The sequence below is a fragment of the Rhinichthys klamathensis genome, unplaced genomic scaffold (genome assembly GCF_029890125.1).
Source record: "Rhinichthys klamathensis goyatoka isolate OS25496 unplaced genomic scaffold, OSU_Roscu_1.1 h1tg000372l_1, whole genome shotgun sequence".
Taxonomy (NCBI): Eukaryota; Metazoa; Chordata; class Actinopteri; order Cypriniformes; family Leuciscidae; genus Rhinichthys; species Rhinichthys klamathensis.
This window is the reverse complement of record NW_026606879.1, coordinates 444001-463362: the sequence shown is the minus strand read 5'-3', so window position 1 is coordinate 463362 and position 19362 is coordinate 444001. Positions and strand designations below refer to the sequence as shown.

Genomic DNA, 19362 nt, shown 5'->3' with positions numbered 1-19362 from the left:
ATCACACAGGTTTGTTAATACTCTTGCAAAGTGTTTAATTAAACAACAGTATTTAAATGTTTTGCACAGCTATCATGGATGTGGAGCGGACTACACTGTCCACTGTCCATCTCTGCAGCTTTTTTCTTTCCTTAAATAAACATGGTTTAAATAACAATGCTCAGTAACATTCAGACGTACCATATTTTATAAAAGTTTGGAAAGTAAATGAAGAACAGACTCATTTGTAAATAGACCAAACCATTCTTGTTGAATGGTGCCCTTTCGAAATGGAAACGAACAGATTTGCTGTAATAAGGTCTATGCCAACACTTTGATATTGATACAGATGTGTGAATCTGAATGAGGTGGATATAGTTCTCTTATATATCAAATTAGCGGTGCTTGAATGTGAAGGTGGCACATTTGGTTAAGCATCTACAAAACATTCATCTTATAAAGACCCTCCTGTTGGCATTTCTCAGTTCATCCAGCAGGAGGCGACTGTCACCAACTCTCTCTTTGGCAACTCCTATGTACATACAGTTTCCTGTAATTCCTCTGTGTCTGTATCCTTGCACTTGTCCCGTGACAACCTTGAATATTGTGCTGCCAAAATAGTCTCAGGCTGTATCAGATGAAGGCCACATCTGTTGGCTTTCATGTAGTGTGAACAGAAATTGAGCTGTCGGTCAAAAGGCAATGGGCAAGTGCTTACATTATCACTTGGAAAAGGCGATATTCATTTTCGTGAACCACTCCAGGTGAAAAGATCATCAGTTAAAGTAACATGGAGACACAGGGACAGAAAGGATACGTCGCATCATTACTCTAAATCAACAGTAAAGTTAATTCCTGTGATTTTCCAGTGGGTTGGTGTTCGGCAAGTCCCCTGTTTGCTGGTGAGAAACGAGCGTCAGGTAGGAGTTGCAGATCACTTGGCTCAGTGTGAGGTTAGATCTGGTCTGGTTGTAAGGCTCATTTGTGTGTGGAAGGTCACTGGAGGGGTTTGATCAGGTAAAGCTTTTCTCCATGTTCGCTAGTGAAAATGGGAGCTTTCTTGTAGTGCTCTAACAGTTCATCCATAGAATTGAAGCGGCGTTGACCGATACAGTAAACTCCATTCGACAACTGCACCTTGAAGTGTTTGTTCTTCCCCACTGCTTTCAGAGACACTGAGAAATCACTTGGCTAGAGAGAAAGAAACAGAACAGTCATTAGCGAGCTTCAGCCTACAGATGGCGCCATCAGCCCTAGATTCCGAGTTTGAAAACAACTGCTCTATATAGACAAGCACTTTCATTTCAGTGACCTTTGTGTCCACGTTTAAGAAATGTACTTTAAATGTCAAGCTTTTAAAAATGTACTCTGCTTGTTTTGAAAAACTTGACATTTTAGAGCTATTAAACTTGAAAATGGTAAAGTAAAAAGTAACATTTTCTTTACACATTGAAGACATGTGAATGTTCACACTTCAATCATTAATTTGAACTAAAATTAATTTAAGTTTTTTTTTTAAACAAATATCAATTAATTTAAGTTTTTAGAGAGTCGCACCACATGACATTTTACAACCTGAACTAACCTCGCCTAGTCATAAAGTCAAATTATCTCATATTTTAAGAGACTTTCTTACCTTGACACACATGGTGCTTTCACAACATATTGCAATTATCATAATTACTAACTGACAACCTGGGTGTTTTTACTCTGAGCTGTGCATGTCCTCTGACTCAGAATTATGCATTTCTATGGCAAGACGATTAATGCCAAAATTAATCTGCGTAATTTGAGTAACCAAAAGACAAAACCACAATACAATTAATTTCGAGTTGGTAATTTTAGTGCTTCACCTTAACGGACCTATTATACTTTTTTACATGTTCAACTTTCTAGGTTGAATACATAGAGAATACATATAATAACTTTATATGTAATGTTGCTGTTTGAGCATGTTGGCAAAGTTCCAAAGCACTTCCAAAGTTACTCCAAAAGCAGTTTTTCTCTATATTAATAAGTATAATAAGTTTCTGAACTCCCTGAAAATCCTCAATTATAGTCTTGTTTTCTTCCAGGAACGTACGTCACAATATTCCTCATTTAAATAATTCCCCGCCATGGCATACGCATAATATTGGGGACGAGGCCTGGTTGAGTCGTGTTAGTAGTGTATTGTTGCCATGTCCAAGAGACGAGTTTTTTTTTTTCCACCCCAGATCTGGCGTGACATTTCCGAAACACTCTTGAAGCGGTTGATCAATCACAACACACTGATCCAGTCAACCAATCAGAGCACATTGTGCTTTTCGGAAGGATGGACTTCATAGACACCGGAACTAAACCGAGTGTTACTGACAGACTGGGAAGAGAGGTGCTGCAACAATGTAAAATATGTGGGGAAAAAAAGTGTTTTTTGAACATTCAAGCATGAAAACTTATTCTAGTAGACCCCAAAAACAAGTTATAAATGCACTTGGTTTTTCATCTAATATTTATATTCGTAAGAAAAATGTTTCAATAGTTTTAGTGTTAGATAATGAGAATAACCCTGCAAATGACACCATGGACACAAATAACTGCACAGCACTCAAGTGACTATTCACAGCTATTGACAGCAATTATCTGGTCACTGCATTTTGATTAGATCCAGATAAATACTCAACTCACAGAGGACTCGCTGTCTCGCACGAGGAAGTCTCCCTCCACCCCCCTCTCGTTCAGCGCACACTCGGCCTGGTGCCGTGTCACGTTGCCATAGTACCAGTCCATTCCGCCAAATTTCCCTGTGTGGGAGGGCCCCGTGTGGGAGGGCCCCGTGTGGCTGTTCTGCTGGGAATGGGAGCCCGAGGCCGTCGATAACGGACCATCGTTGAGCACAACCACATAGTTCTTTGGCACCAGACCCACCTGCCCACGGCAGTTCTTACACCTCCACCATTCTGGGTCGTTCTCTGGCTTCTCCAGCACCTCCATCGTCTCACCCTTCTCAAAGTTCAGCTCCTCCTCCGTGACGGAACTGAAGGGGTAGAGCGTCTGGACAGTGTGAAGGACTCTGGGACCCTGACCGTTACTGAGGCCCGGCTGTGAGGAGAAGACAGCGGGAAAGTCGGCCGAAGTGTCCTCCACCTCCTCCTCCACTTGGACGTAGTTGGAGGGGAACCAGCCCATTTGACCGTTATAGCTGCCCCTCCACCAGCCGTCACTGCATTTCTCCATGACCATCAGCCGCACCCCCTTCACCAGGCTGAGCTCATCCTCCCGTTCCGCGTTGTAGGCAAACTTCACTGTGGCTGGAGTGTTCAGGTCGTATATTCGTTCAGCCCCGCCACCATTAGAGGAGTACTCATCCGTGCTGGGAGTTGGAGAGGCTTCCCGTGTGCTCGTTTTGCGTTTCGTTTTCCCCAGGCCTGAGAAAGAGAAAGATGGGTATTAGACATCAGACACAGTAATTATGTAAAACTCGAGCCTCTGAGCGCTGCTAATTAGAAGTAGAAGAGAAAGTTCAGGGATATTGATTAGCGCTGCAAAATCATCAATACTAATCATTTCCTGCTGAAAGAATACATGTGATATAATCACTGCAGCCAACCACATTTCCTCCTAGTGTCTTCTACATTCTTACACCTCATCCATCACATTTTATGTTGCTCCCAACCAGGCAAACTTAAAGGGATAGTTCACCCAAAAATGAAAATTAGCCCATGATTTACTCACACTCAAGTCATCCTAGGTGTATATGGCATTCTTATTCCAAATGAATACAATCGGAGTTAAATAAAAGAAATGTCCTGGCTCTTCCAAGCTTTATAATGGCAGTGAATGACTGTTTCCATTTTGAAGTCCATCCCAGTGCATCTATCCATGATTAAAGTGCTCCAAATGGCTGCAGGGGGTTAATAAAGGCCTTCTGAAGTGAAGCGATGTGTTTGTGTAAGAAAAATATCCATATTTAAATAGGGCTGGGCAAAAAAATCGATTTTTCGATTAATCGTTTTTTAAAATGTGGTCGATTCAAAATCGATTCTCAACGGCCACGAATCGATTTTTTCCATATTCAGGGCTCGCGGTGCTGCGTCTTCTCTCTCTGCACAAGGCAAGCGTCAAGCGCTGCAGGCGTCGATACACACTCGTGTTTAGGAGTCGGGACCATAGACAGTATAAGAAGGGTCGGGACATGATTCACTTGCACAATCGGGCCAGCATTGCATCGTAACTAACGTTTATCATTTTCACGACTTTTTTAAGTTTTACCAGTTTAAACATTCAAGAAATTTTAAACTATCCTGTGCTCGCGCACTCGCGCATGTTTTTCATTGCGTGCACATACAGTAAAGCCTAAGTCCGCCTCACAAACAGCTCGCCAGTAACAAAAGTTCTTTTTCGTGGATTATATCGCTTTAACAGTTTAAAACACGCAAAATGATGTCAAAACTCTGGTCTTGGTGAGTAACCTTGTAAAGACAGTCGGTTATGTCTTAAATAAGCATAAAACACGTGTGACAGACAGTATAATGAAACAGTAATGGATCGCGTGCACTAGTTCTTAAAGTGAACGCAGCCATATGTGTCTGTCATTAATTTTGTTGTCAAAACAACATAATATAGCATTAATTGTAAGGAATCAGAATTAATAGCCTATGTATTTAATTCAGTCAGGACTAAAAGACTATCAAGTGTTATTTTACATTGGATTACTTTATTCAGTTTCTGTAGTATTTCGGACCTACCCAAAAACTTTTCTTTTTATGTCTCTTTATTTGTGTCTTTAGACCTATTCTATTGTATTTATTTGTGCTACTTTTTTCAATTTAATTCAAAGATTGAAATCAAGCTTCCATGTGTTGCATAAACTCTTAACAAAAAAAATACCCCATTGTAAAAACAAACATTTAGGTGAGATCAATGTAATAAAAAATTGTCTAAAAAATGATAACTGATATTTAGACTGAGATTTGTATTACATCTATATTCATTATAGTCGAATCGAGAATCGAAATCGAATCGAGAATCGAAATCGAATCGAACTGTGAGCTTGTGAATCGAAATCGAATCAAATTTGAATATCTGAATCGATACCCAGCCCTATATTTAAAACATTATAAAGTAAAATATCTAGCTTCCGGCCAAATGAACATATGGATTTGACTTAAGCACAACTTACGCGAGTAATGCGACGTACTGCTGATATTTACGCTACGTCATGGCATCACAAGTTGCACTTTAGGAGCAAGTAGACTGCGTATGGCCAGAATTTTACTTACTTTGAAAAGGTTGAAATCATCCCTTAAAACTCATTATTTTACGGAAGCATTTGGATAAAGGTGATATTGGTGGTTTTTAATGAGATGTATCTTATGGTTTTCTCTGTCTTTTTTTTTTTTTTTTTTTTGTGCCAAATACTCTGTATTATTGCCTCTTTTATGTCTTTTCTTAATTCTGCTTGTGTAAAGTGCTCTGAGAATTAACTTTTAAAAGCGCTATATAAAATAAAGTTATTATTATTATTACTTTGTAACGTGTTAAATATGGATATTTTTCTTACAAAAATGCATCGCTACGCTTCAGAAGGCCTTTATTGGAGGCCTGAAAGGCCTGAAAGAAGAATGTCATATACACCTAGGATGACTTGAGGGTGAGTAAATCATGGGCTAATTTTCACCTTTGGGTGAACTATCCCTTTAAACCATGCTTTTCTAAAGATCCAGAGCCTCGCAATACATTTTCAAATATGAAACGCTTGCACAAATGCCTCTGCTACGCAGAGCCGTACCTCTTATTTGGGCATTGTGAATACTGTGAACGGGCAGTGAAATGAATGTGCGATGTGATACAGATCTCAGTGTTGCTGCTTATCAGAGTATAAACATAACAATCAAACCAAACAAGAGGCATGTTGACCCATCACTTAAAATAGACTCAGTCGTGTATAGTAAAGAAATACACATTTACATGTGCACAACACATTAACACACAACCACAAACATATACCCAGCAGTTTCCTTCCTGTAGCAGATGATCCATGCACCCGGTTTCACACTGACACGCTCATCTCACTGTTGCTTTCCCTACTCGGTAAACAACACACAAACGCACTCACTCAACCTCCAACCCTAAACTCCTCCCTCTTTCTCAATACACACCTGCAGAGAATACAAAATGACAATAACTTCCTCTATATACTATGAAAGAATAGGAGGAGAGAGAGAGAAAGAGTGCAGGTGTTCATGTGTCCGCTCAACTGACGAGAGAGTGGGGGTGACCTACTTTTAGGAGCAAAAAGCAGCATGATATACTATGTGTGTATATTTAGGTGTGTGTTGTGAGACAGGGATGCCACGAATGATGGTTTACATTCACACATGGCGCGTTTACATTCAAATGAGGAGGATTGTGTCTGCATTTCTAATGACTGGAGCAACTGTGTATGTCAGGGGTGTTTTTCCCTTCAGAACTGATGTTAAATGTAATTTAACCCTTTATAGGAAAGGAAATGATATATTCCATTAGGAGACATATGGATCAATGACACCAGCAATTAAAAATCATTGATATTTTTGATTAAAAAAAATGACAGGGTGATACAAATGTCCTGATATCATAATGAATAAAAAGCCTAAATAGAAATATGAAATTCTTGAAAAGAAACCCTTAAAGGGATTGTTCACCCAAAAATAAAAATTCTGGCATCACTCTGTCGTGTCGTTCCAAGCCATAAGACTTATTTTGGCATCCATTACCAGAAAGAAGTCTGTTGTTTCAAAGGAAGTTCAAGATAAGACATTTTGATTAAATGTTTGCATTTTTAAAGGTTTTCCCCATAGTTGAAAATGGTGTAGTGTAAATTGCCCATTAAAAATTAAACATATGCTTTTGTTCACAATAAGATAAATAACATGCATTTAGAAAATAAGTAGTGTGATTTTTCATTCCATGACAGTAGTTTGGCATAATTTTTCATTATTTCTTTTTTTAAAAAAAAGCAGTGGTGTGGTGGTAAGCAATGTGCAATAATATGCTATAAAAACCTACAACAGCAAGTTTTATCATATTTAAAAAATCCTGAAGTCCATCATGGCTGTGTGCCAAGGTCAATACGCCTCCTAAATATTAGATAATTTTCCCTTTTTTATCACCAATAACAAACAGGAAGAGAAGTAGAACAAGACCAGAAGGAAGCAGACATCTCTCAAAGGACACATCATTTTGTCCCTCAGGTATGATGAACCCAAAGCTTCATTAAAGGAGTGATGTTCTCTATTAGCATACTGTGACATGAGAAAGTGCTGGCTTAAAAAAAAAAAAAAGAGTGGGAATCCTCTAAAGACCGAAGCTCAGAGGCTTTAAGGTCAATTTTTTCCATGGAAACAGTTTCTCAGGACAGCAGGATGCAACTCTAACAGCTGGATTTTGAAGTCACACTAAAGCAGGGCTCCAGACTAACATTTGGTGGCACCAGTACCTGATTTGGTAGCAATGGGTACCAATTTTTAATTATAAAAGGTAATTTAATCATAAAATCACTATTATTTACCATTAATAAGTGCAGTAACAAATAATATCACATGCTTATTTCTTGGAAATGCACATTTGACAGTAAAGCACTGAGCTTGAGTTGAGATGCAGATAAAATGAACTTTTATCAACAAAAGTAACATAAAACAATTAAATGTAGTGAAATGATTCATGTAAAAACATTTTACTATTTCTGCCACAATACCATGGTTACAGTTAGCGTAGCTACATTAAATCCATGGTGAATGTTGGTGATTTGTGGACTGAAAAGCCTTCTACAACGTATTCGTTCATGGCACAATATTTCTCCTGGTTTCCACGGCAGCGCCGTTTGATCTGATAGGGTTTGTAACAGAGAATTCTGCACCAAATTTTAAATCTTCTCACTAGATCTCACAGTGATGTTTTTAATAATGCAGGCGAATTTAAACGCTTCCCCACTGGACCTCCCAGCTAACAGTGATGCATGGTCAAGATAGGCCAAGAGTACCGGTAACCCTGTTCTGAACTAGCGCTGCGCTGTCTAATATCAGAGCTGATAAACTGACAAACATGAAGTGGTTTAATTCTGCTTTCGTTTCATTTGCCATTTGATGTTTTTCATATGCAACAGAAATGGCAGCTCTTATCAGTTGGGGAAGGTCACGTGCGACCTCTAACAAAATTTAGTTGCAACGGCAAGAAAAAAAGGTTCTGGAGCCCTGTTAAAGCCAGTGTGAAACATCTTAGTTGGAGGCCTTAAGCACATTTTCGCGCAAATTCATCTAAAAGCGCCAAATTTGGCACAGATGTAGCTCAGGTTATACCAAAATGATTTAGCTAGGGCGCCGGAGCCAGCGACCCTCGGGGCCAAGATGGCCGCCAAATCCAATATGGCCGCTGCCCGAAAAGGGTTCCGGCTATAACTTTTGAACCACATGAGTTACAAATACAAACTTGATATGTTTTTCAGCTTAATTGATCATTAGAAACACATAGGAATGTTTATATTTATGACCCAGTATATATGGACCCCTTGATCCTCCAATTCCAATATGGCCGCTGTCCAAAAAAGCAGTTTGGGCTTAGGATGGGGCCTTATTACGCCCCATTGTTAGCATAAATTCATCTACAAGCATCAAATTTGGCACAGATATAGCTGAGGGCATACTGAAATGATTTAGCCAGGGCGCAAAAGCTAATGGTCCCTGAGACCAAGATGGCGACCAAATCCAATATGGCCTCAGCCTGAAAGGGATTCGGCTATAGCTTTTGAGCCAGATGAGATACAAATACAAACTTGATGTCTATTTTACCTTTTTTGACCATGGGAAACTTATAGGAATACTTACATTTATGATTGGGTATATCAGGACCCCCAAAATTCCCAAAATTCAATATACTCGCTGTCTGAAAAAGGGTTTTGGCTACAAATTTTGAACCAAATTCGCTAAAAATGAGGATGTGGTGTCTATTTTATGTTTATTGACCACAGGAAGTCAGTTGGCATATTTATATTTATGCTTGTGTAATCCTGGAACCTGTATTCTTTTCAAGACTGTGGTTGAAAATCCTTTTTTACCACAACTTTGAAGGTTATTCTCAATGTTGATTCATTTCCTTATAAAAGTGAAATGCTTTTCAGTGTACCACAGGTAAATACATTTCAAAGTGTAATCATATAAGAAAGAATAAGACATAATTATTATTGCAAGGCAATATTTATATTATGTCAAATTGTTAAAAGAATAAAATAGTCAATTTGTCCAAAACTCTTAAATGTTTGTTTAGCATAACAAAAGAAACAGCAATAACATAAAAAACAGTGAATTCTCATGGTCTCTCTCATGAATTATCATTATCACTCACAATCACCGGATCTCTCATCGTCTCCACCATCATTGTTTGTACAAGCACCCTCATATAGAAGTGCAACAAACTTTGGCTTTACAGCACTTACAGTGCCCTCTACATGCTGTCTTGCAGCCACAGTGGAGGAGAATGGTGCAGGCTTTACTGGCGTCTCCGAGATTAGTCCAGTAAGGTTCCCAAGTCTTGCTCGTAGAGTCCCGATACCATCCCCATGCATTGAACTATGGGATAACTTGCTGGACAGTGGTTGCCTGATTCTAGTAGAAGCTGGCCTGCAGCAGTGCTCTTTTGATGTGCTGAATCAGTGCAGTTGCCTCCCAAGCTGCCCTTGCACTCTTTTTCCCATGGCCCAGGAAGGCTGAGGTTGATAACCCAAGATATTATAGAAAGAGAAGTGGCTGATTCGCTCACACACTCGGCCTCACAGAGCTCTGGATCGGCTTTGCAGGTGGAAAAAACTATAGGGACATTCCTGCTCATGAAATCAGCAAGGATCTTGGTCCCCAGAAGTCACTGGCCTTACCACTCTTCCACACTTTAACAGGCTGTGACACAACCTCAGTCTTCCTGGGCCATGGGAAAAAGAGTGCATTGGCAGCTTGGGAGGCAACACCAGATCTCACAGAATCCCTGGTTACCCTCACCTTGAAACCTTAACAGATCAACAATGACGTCCATGTCCAAAGACTGGAGTATATGGTCGTCATCATGTACAGCAGATGAAGCTACACATCACCTTTTCTCAAATGGTACCAAGTCTCTCGAGAACCTGTCTCAGAATTCAGCACATCAAAAGAGCACTGCTGCAGGCCAGCTTCTACTGGAATCAGGCAACCGCTGTCCAGCAAGATATCCCAGAGTTCAATACATGGGGATGGTATCGGGACTCTACGAACAAGACTTGGGAACCTTACTGGACTAATCTCGGAGACGCCAGTAAAGCCTGCACCATTCTCCTCCACTGTGGCTGCAAGACAGCATGTAGAGGGCACTGTAAGTGCTGTAAACCCAGAGTTCATTGACTATTTTAACAATTTGACATAATATAAATATTGCCTTGCAATAATAATTGTGTCTTATTCTTTCGTATATGATTACACTTTGAAATGTATTCACCTTTGGTACACTGAAAAGCATTTCACTTTTATAAGAAAATGAATCAACATTGAGAATAACCTTCAAAGTTGTGGTAAAAAAGGATTTTCAACCACAGTCTTGAAAAGAATACAGGTTCCAGACTTACACAAGCATAAATATAAATATGCAAACTGACTGTGGTCAATAAACATAAAATAGACACTACATCCTCATTTGTAGAGCATTTGGTTAAAAATTTGTAGCCAAAACCCTTTTTCGGACAGGGGCCGTATTGAGCTTAGGGAATTTGGGGGTCCTGACTTACATTTATACCCAATCATAAATGTAAGTATTCCTATGGGTTTCCCATGGTCAAAAAAAGGTAAAATAGACATCAAGTTTGTATTTGTGTATCATCTGGCTCAAAAGCTATAGCCGAATCCCTTTCAGGCGGAGGCCATATTGGATTTGGCCGCCATCTTGGTCTCAGGGACCATTGGCTTGGGCACCCTGGCTAAATCATTTCAGTATGCCCTCAGCTACATCTGTGCCTAATTTGGTGCTTGTAGATGAATTTGCGCTAACATTGGGGCGTAAGGCCCCATACTAAAGCCCAAACTGCTTTTTTGGACAGCGGCCATATTGGAATTGGAGGATCAAGGGGTCCATATATACTGGGTCATAAATATAAACATTCCTATGTGTTTCCTATGATCAATTAGGCTGAAAAACATATCAAGTTTGTATTTGTAACTCATGTGGTTCAAAAGTTATAGCCGGAACCCTTTTCGGGCAGCGGCCATATTGGATTTGGCCGCCATCTTGGTCTCAGGGACCATTGGCTTGGGCGCCCTGGCTAAATCATTTCAGTATGTCCTCAGCTACATCTGTGCCAAATTTAGTGCTTGTAGATTAATTTGCGCTAACAATGGGGTGCGCCCATTTTGAAGCCCAAACTGCTTTTTTGAACAGCGGCCATATTGGAATGGGAGGATCAAGGGGTCCATATATACTGGGTCATAAATATAAACATTCCTATGTGTTTCCCATGATCAATTAAGCTGAAAAACATATCAAGTTTGTATTTGTAACTCTTTTGGTTCAAAAGTTATAGCCGGAACCCTTTTCGGGCAGCGGCCATATTGGATTTGGCGGCCATCTTGGCCCCGAGGGTCGCTGGCTCCGGCTCCCTAGCTAAATCAGTTCGGTATGACCTGAGCTACATCTGTGCCAAATTTGGCGCTTTTAGATGAATTTGCGCGAAATGACCTATTTATGTGCTTAAGGCCCCCAACTATCTATGGTTTCACTGATTTATGTGAGACAAAACTCTCAAATACATACTTAATCGAGACTGAACTTGGAAATTAGGCAAGGTGTTGTTTCAGTTAAACCAAGTGTCAAGCGTGTTGGCGAACAGTCATGGTAACAACCATTAGTCTGTCTGTTTAGGGTTGGTTGGGGAGATTGAGTCATTGTGCTGTGGTTTATAGGCAAACAGATGATCAAGTCTTTCATTCATAGGCCCTTCTGTGATTTCATTGGCTACAATACATTCAAATTCGAAAGAAGAGGATGTCTTGTTTTCTCAACTCACACAACACCCGGCAGATTTTTCCAAACAAGTGAATTTACTCACAATTAGCCACACCGATGGCTGATGAATTATTCTATATTGTTCTACAAATCTGGCACCATTTGTTAAGACAGTGTGTAGTGAAAGAGAGGCAATCTGTCAATCCATCAATCAAACCTCTCTTGCAACAGAGGAGAACAAGGGTGGGAAAATTAACCTTCACCGCAGGCTGCTTTCACAATACTTTTAACTGTGATGATCTTTATGACAACATGCACTATACAGTATTTCATAAAGAATGTGCATGAAACATTAGAGCTTATCCAAATATACTAAAATTAATGCATTTGTCATGTGTTCAGCAAGTATGCGAGACACTTTAAAGGTACAATATGTAAGAATTTTGTAATAAAATATCCAAAAATCACTTGCACAGTGTGATATATTTCCTGCAGTTGTGTACTTACAATATCCCAAAAGTCTCCAAAGATTTTTTATTTCAGAGAAATTCCCATTTTAAATAAGTGGCCGTCCCGGAAAAAAATGTCGCCTGTCAATGACGCAATATCCGCGCTATCTTCGGTTTCCGCTCATTCTGCCATAGCCATGACGTAACCATGGCGACAGACGTGGACAACTGCGTAGTGCGTAACGTTTAGCTGCACGCAGTTCGTTTCTTTCAAACAGACCATGGCAAGCCATGGACCATGCCAAGGGGAACTAAAATGAGGATCAATATCAGCGTGGCGTTTTTGAGATGCCGAGAGCTCCACGTCCGCGACTAACTTGGACTTGACAGAGCTTCATGAGTCACGACTTGACAGCTTTATTAGACAGGTGAGCAAATGTACATAAAACAAATCAATGTTATATAACGTTAGCTCAACATGATGAAATGTTAGAATGTGGTCAGTATGTTATTCTAATGTTGATCTAGCTTACTGCTAGTTTCGTATAGCAAACAAACTAACACGTAGTAAAACATAACTTTCAACACACATTTAAATGCCGTTTAGTGTGAAAGTGTAACGTTAGACCAAGTGAAGCAGCGCTGCATTACCTCACAAATTCGTCTAATAAACTGTGTGAGTAATCCAGCACTTGCGGGCAGTTCGGTAGAATTAAATGTCCTTATTCCTTTATATCCGCGGGACTCGCGTGTGATATCTGTCTCTTTAGCAATCCCGACCTGCTTCATACCACTGTAATGTTAAAAAACATGAATGTTTGCACTCATCCATAAACATTATTAGATCCATCAGCTTGACAGCAAGTCCCATCATTCAGCTCATCACTGCATCATAAACCTACGCCTTTGTTATTGTTGGAAACTGCACCCTCTTGTGGCGAAAAAATCGTACATATTGTGCCTTTAAAACCAATGAATAATGGGTTTCATAGAATCTGTGTAACAAGAAGTTCATGGTCAATATGCAGTATGGCACATAATGCCAGACAGTTATCTTAAAGCAATAGTTAAAAAATATCTATTTATTTACCCCCATTTTGTTTTTATGATTATGAACACAAAAAAGTAATTTAGCAGAATCTCTTTTACATATAATGTTGACCACAAGGCCCCTATTGTCCACAACAATGTAGACTAATGCAGTAGGTTCCATTGGTTTATCTGATGTAATGACAGTCTTTAAAGCTTTTTTTTAACTTGCAATTTTGCAGATACTAGGAATGTCCATATAAAAGAGAATAAAATAATTATAATTAAAATAATTACATTTCAGAACTTTTAAGAGATGAATGTTATGTGTAAATGGCAACAGAAAGTATTTACTTTGCACTAATTGTAAATAGCAGTATTTTCTTTTACCCAAGTTTAAATTGTTGTTAGATGCTATCTATACTTAGCGCAAATAGTGGCAGATACTATTTGCACCTGTATATAGTACAGTATATTATAAAACAGTGTGCAATAACAAATTCAGTGTATATGACTATATTTATTAAATCATAAATGAATGCTCAGCTGCCTTATTGGGACATTACTTGTCCCTATCCCTAAAGCCTTCCCCTCCACCTAACTCTATCCATTAAACACTTTATTCCAACTATTATATACCTGTTAGTAGGGGTGTGCAAAAAAATCGATTCACATTTGAATCGCGATTCAATCTTTACCGATTCAGAATCGATTCATAGAATTCCAAAAATCGATTCATTTTTTTTTTTTTATGGCGTGCACGGGCGGAGTGGCAATCGGGTGAGTCGGGACTTTTACCGGTGGTCCGGTAGTGTTTCGAGGCCGCGAGGGCCGGTCTGATAAATAGTTACATTGCAAGTTCTTGCCGCCCGCTGGTCAAACTGTGCAGCCTCTCTACTCAACCCGTGAATAAATGCATCGATCCGCAGATTGTTTGAGTGTAGATCTTTTGCCAAGCGTGTCAGAGGTTACGGGTTCTAAACCGCACTCGTATAGTTTTTTCTCTCTCTCATTAAAACCGAATGTGTTCATCACGTTTGTGTGCATTTTATTTTGAGATTTCACCGGAGTCTCCACAACGGCGATAGATTGAAGCGCGCGTCCGAGTGAAGACTGCGCGAGCCACAGAGAACACTGTATCCATGACACTGATAGCAGCGGACACGAGCGCTCAGCTTGATTTCAAAAACAACAGATCTCTTATTTAATAGCGAACTAAAGAATGCTCTGCTAGTTAACTGGAGATACCCGCAAATTATGCCCATGAACGACTTCACTAGATCTAAACAAATCAATCTAACCATAGATGTTACCAGTAGCGGTGGCTTTTTAAAATCTATTTAAAATTATTTCGCAAGGGTTCTATGACATTAGTATTTTTAGGAAGTTCAATGTGTCCAGTCGAGTTCACATTTCAAGAGTCAGCCTGGTAGCTGAAGTACTCCTTAAACCACATTTAGCATAATTGTTTGTTTGATCTGACTACAGCACTTTAAAGCTAAATGTAAAAGCTTTTTATTTAAGTTTTATTTTAAACTTGAATTAAATGTATTTGAAAGCTGGCCAAAGCTTGGCACTTTGCACTTTTTAGTTGCAAAAGTTTTTTATTTTTGGATGAAGACATTTAAAGTAATATCAAACTACATTTAATTTGTTGTGTTTTTTTTTCTTTTAAATTGTGTCTACTGCAATCAATCACATAGGAAAAAGTAAACTACATTTATATACTGCGAATCGTTTTTTGAATCGAGAATCGATTTTGAATCGAATCTTGAGACAAAAAATCGGTATCGAATCGAATCGTGACATTTTCTGAATCGTGCACCCCTACCTGTTAGGCTTTATTTCCACTTTTTGAATATTTTCTCCGAGCTGCTATGCAATAGGAAAATGGAGGAATAATGAGTTTGGAAAAATACAGATCAAAAGCTAACACCACCCACCTTACTCTCCACATCACTGATCTGTTATCAGTGGGATTTATTTTGTAGTTCTGACTAACTCTGCTCACTAACAAGGCAGGCTATTTTCATTGGTGTAAATTAACACTGTGAAATATTTTAGAGCTTTGCATAACTAGAAAAAATATATATTCATTATATGGTGTTGTAATATAAATGTATATGACTTCCTCATACATCCAGGCTTTAAATAAATAAAACCATTTTGAGGGGTGAATTAGAATAAGAAATATCTTGATTTTTAGTTTTAGCAAATCATTTTAAGTCAACTTGAGACACAATTGGAAGATTGCTAAGGTCCCATTGTGGGCTCCGGAGTCCGGACTACTGGTTGAGAACCACTGATCTAAACGAACATTCAAATATGACATCAAGATGTTAGACCAGTTTGATGTCAATGACGGCAAGGTTAATTGGTTATTGTCTTGTGACCAAACATCATTGAGGTCAAACCTGCCACAACACATCATGACATATTTGAATGTACACTAATGTAATTTCCTATAAAGGATCAATAAAGTATCAACAACAACAATACGATTTTCGAATAATAATTTTCGTACAACTGACTTTACAAACAATTTCTCTCCGTTCCTCACATAACGCTATCATACAACTTCAGAATATGTTGCATGAATCAAATGGACAACTTATATTAAATAGTTGTAGTGATGTTTTGTTACTTTTGTCAAGTCAAGTCATCCTCATTTATATAGCGCTTTTAACAATGTAGATTGTTTCAAAGCAGCTTTACAGAGATAAACTTTACAGAGATTGTCCATCCCCTTTAGCCGTCATTGAATTGGAAAGGAGCTTCACAAGCTTCAAAATTTCTCCTTTTGTTTTTCACAGAAGAAAGTCAATCATACATGTTTGGAACCACATGGATATTTTCACTATCCTGTTGATTTTCCATCTCTTTCCAAGTCTCAGCTCACAGACTTTCCTCATTGATAGAAAACCTTTTATACATGAAAAAAGACCCGGAAAAGACTGAGGAAAAGAGAATAATAACAGGGAGAGAAAGACAGATGAAGGCTGTCAGAGAAAGGGTAACCTTGTCACAATGGATGAGCAGAGAGGGGAGGTTAACCTTGATAACTGCAAATCGGGTGCAGAGATGAAAGCAGGAGCCGTATGCATGAGCACAGCATTGACTGAATGACCTCAGACACAGATGACATTATGAGGCCAGAGGGTGAAAAACACCAATACACCAGCACACGCACACACATCATTTATGTAGCCCATAACACAGGGTCTCTGAGTCAGAGTCTCACCTCACAGACAGCGGATGAGCACATTTATCAAAGCACATTGAAAGAACAAAGAGCCTGTGAGAGAGAGCTGTCCTCACTCTGTCCACAGAGGATCGATAGGCCAATAGACTGGGAAAGAGGATGTGCTTTTAAAACATGACACCCAAGGCCAAGCATTGAGGCTGCCTGTACGCTCATGACACAGCTTTTGACTCGATTTCAGTAGCAAGTAAAAGAGCCATTAGAGATGGCACAGTGTACAGTGTATTTTTGTTAAAGGAATAGTGATAGAATACATACAAATTCTGTTATTATTTACTCACCTTCCTGTTAAACCCTTGTGTGTTTTTTTTTTTTTTTTTTTTTTTTCTGGTTCAAAAATCTGGTTCTGAAAACAGTTTATTTACGAATCTGACTGATTCCCCAAACATCAAATGTCATCTCAGTGTCTCACACACCTTTTCCCCGAAATGTGTATTCCTAGTGCCAGAGCCAGACCTGGTTCTCAACCCAGTTTAAGAAGTGGAATATACCAGGAATCATGTTCAGTGATCCAGTCACAGTGGTTCAACGGTTGATTATCAATGAATAGTGACTTAAACTTCACTCCGTTTCTCACATCTTGTGACTTCAGAAGACCTTCAAGCAGTCCTATTGGCTGCATTTATGATGTTTTCTGAGCCTTTTACACACATAAAATACATTTTGAAGAATGTTGGTATTGGTCACTAGCCTGGATGCCAGCCCGAACCCCGCACACAACATTTTTTGGTCGGGAAGTTCGGTCTGGACTCGATCCATTGAGGAGTAATTATGATCGGTTCAGAATTAGTCGGGCCAATCAAATTGCCAGGGCGGGCTTTATACAATGATGGACAGATGATCTGCAGTTATGTAATCATCGCGTTTTCAAAGAGCGCTTGGGTTGAACTGGTTTCCCTCAAAGATGACTGCAGCTGGAGAATTGAGATGTATAGATTCCGCTATCGCGTCTGTTGTAAAAGAAATCGTCAGCGCATTCATTTTAAAAGACGAACAGAGAACTGCAATCAAGGCATTTGTCGATCGGAAAGATGTGTTTGCCGTCCTTCCTACGGGATTCGGCAAAAGTTTATTTTATCAGCTGGTTCCGATGGTCGCTAAGAAGATGGGACGCAATGAAAACCCTGTGGTCGTTGTGGTTTCTACTTTGGTCGCACTCATGGAGGACCAAGTAAAAGAAGCAACACTTATTATTTTTCTACTTCTTCCAGCATGCGTGCAGTTGAGGTCTGTTGACAATTTGCGAAGCTCATAAAAAAAAACACTTACTGCGTTGCTCGGATTGGTTGTAGGTCTATCCAATTGAGTGCAGAGTTTTTTGTTTTTTCCTGGTTCGGTTAAGACGCCTCATAATCAAAGCCCTATGGAGCAGTATCAGACTCACATTCTGACTAGAATATGAGTATGACGAAGTCAGGCTAATTGGTCACCAAAAAAAAAGGAAAAAAAAGACTAAAGTATTCTAAAAGTATATTCTTTTTTTATTTTCCACAGAGGAAAGTCAGTCATACAGATTTGGAACAACATGAGGGTGATTAAATCATAACAGAATTTTCATTTTCAGGTGAATTTTCCCTTTAACAGCTGTGTTCTCTATAAACTGTAATAGCTCTGTTAATGCACTGTGCTGCAATTCATTTTTTTTTTACAGTACAAGTAGCTCACAATACTCTTAATACAAGGACAGTCCCCTGGAGTAAAGAGCTATTTATACCAAGGACAATGACTAAAATGATAACTATTAATATAACCTTTTAATCATTCTGATTCTATGAGAATAGCGAAGGTCACACCACAGCTATAACGACAGAGGAAAAATGTCATTGGAAATTGGAACCACTTTCAAAATGTATTTTGGATCTGATTAATGATAAAAATATTGACAGCCAATCAATATCCACTCGAGTTCAAGCATTTAATGAGGCTGACGACATAAAATAAACCATCCGATGGTGTGGAGTGGACGCTAATATAGTTATTATCATTATAGTTATTGTTTTTGGTGTGAACAGGCCTTTATCTGGGAGTAGGCATCTTGCTTACTGGCACAATGGTGATGATCTCAGTGTTCATATCGTGTGGACAGTGTTGTTTTTGGCAGCCCTTTTAGTTTTAGTCTTATGGACGAAAATGCTTTTTAGTTTTAGTCACATTTTAGTCACTTAAAAACTTCATAGTTTTAGTCAAGTTTTAGTCGACGAAAACAAAAAAAGGTTTTAGTCAAGTTTTAGTCGCCGAAAACGCAAAAAGGTTTTAATCAAGTTTTAGTCAATTTTAGTAAAAAATAAAAAATAAATAGTCTTTAAAAAATAGAGAAAATAAAATGCGGCTGTGTCAAAATTGGTATCAAGTTCAAAAATAGAAAAGAAATAAAAGTGCCACTTTGCAATCTGTTAAAAAAAGAAAAGAATAGAAATCCAATTGGCAAGACAGGTCTATTTATCCCTGCATTAGTGGCTGCAATGAGCCTGTTTTGAATTGCACAATTTCTCAAAAGTCATGCTCAATGTTCAGCTGAGATCTGTACTTTGTTTTCAGTGAAACTGAAACAGCTGAAAAGCCCATCTCACAGAGATATGATGTGGCAAAGGGAAGAAGAATGCACACAGCTCTCTGCCTTTAGCCTACTTAAAAACGTGATATATATATATATATATAGGCCTACAT

General features: G+C 38.9%; 1 protein-coding gene across 1 annotated transcript in view; it reads right to left on the bottom strand.

The window, feature by feature from the left end:
* Positions 1–10: 10 nt before the first annotated feature.
* Positions 11–19362, bottom strand: part of nck2b (NCK adaptor protein 2b) — a 90515-nt gene continuing 71163 nt past the window's right edge. Inside the window, exons 3-4 of the mRNA XM_056233605.1 lie at positions 2647–3386; positions 11–1170 (exon numbers count right to left, since the gene is read on the bottom strand). Of these exons, the coding sequence (XP_056089580.1) occupies positions 976–1170; positions 2647–3386 (935 nt within the window). The 3' untranslated portion in view covers positions 11–975. The remainder of the gene's footprint in view (positions 1171–2646; positions 3387–19362) is intronic.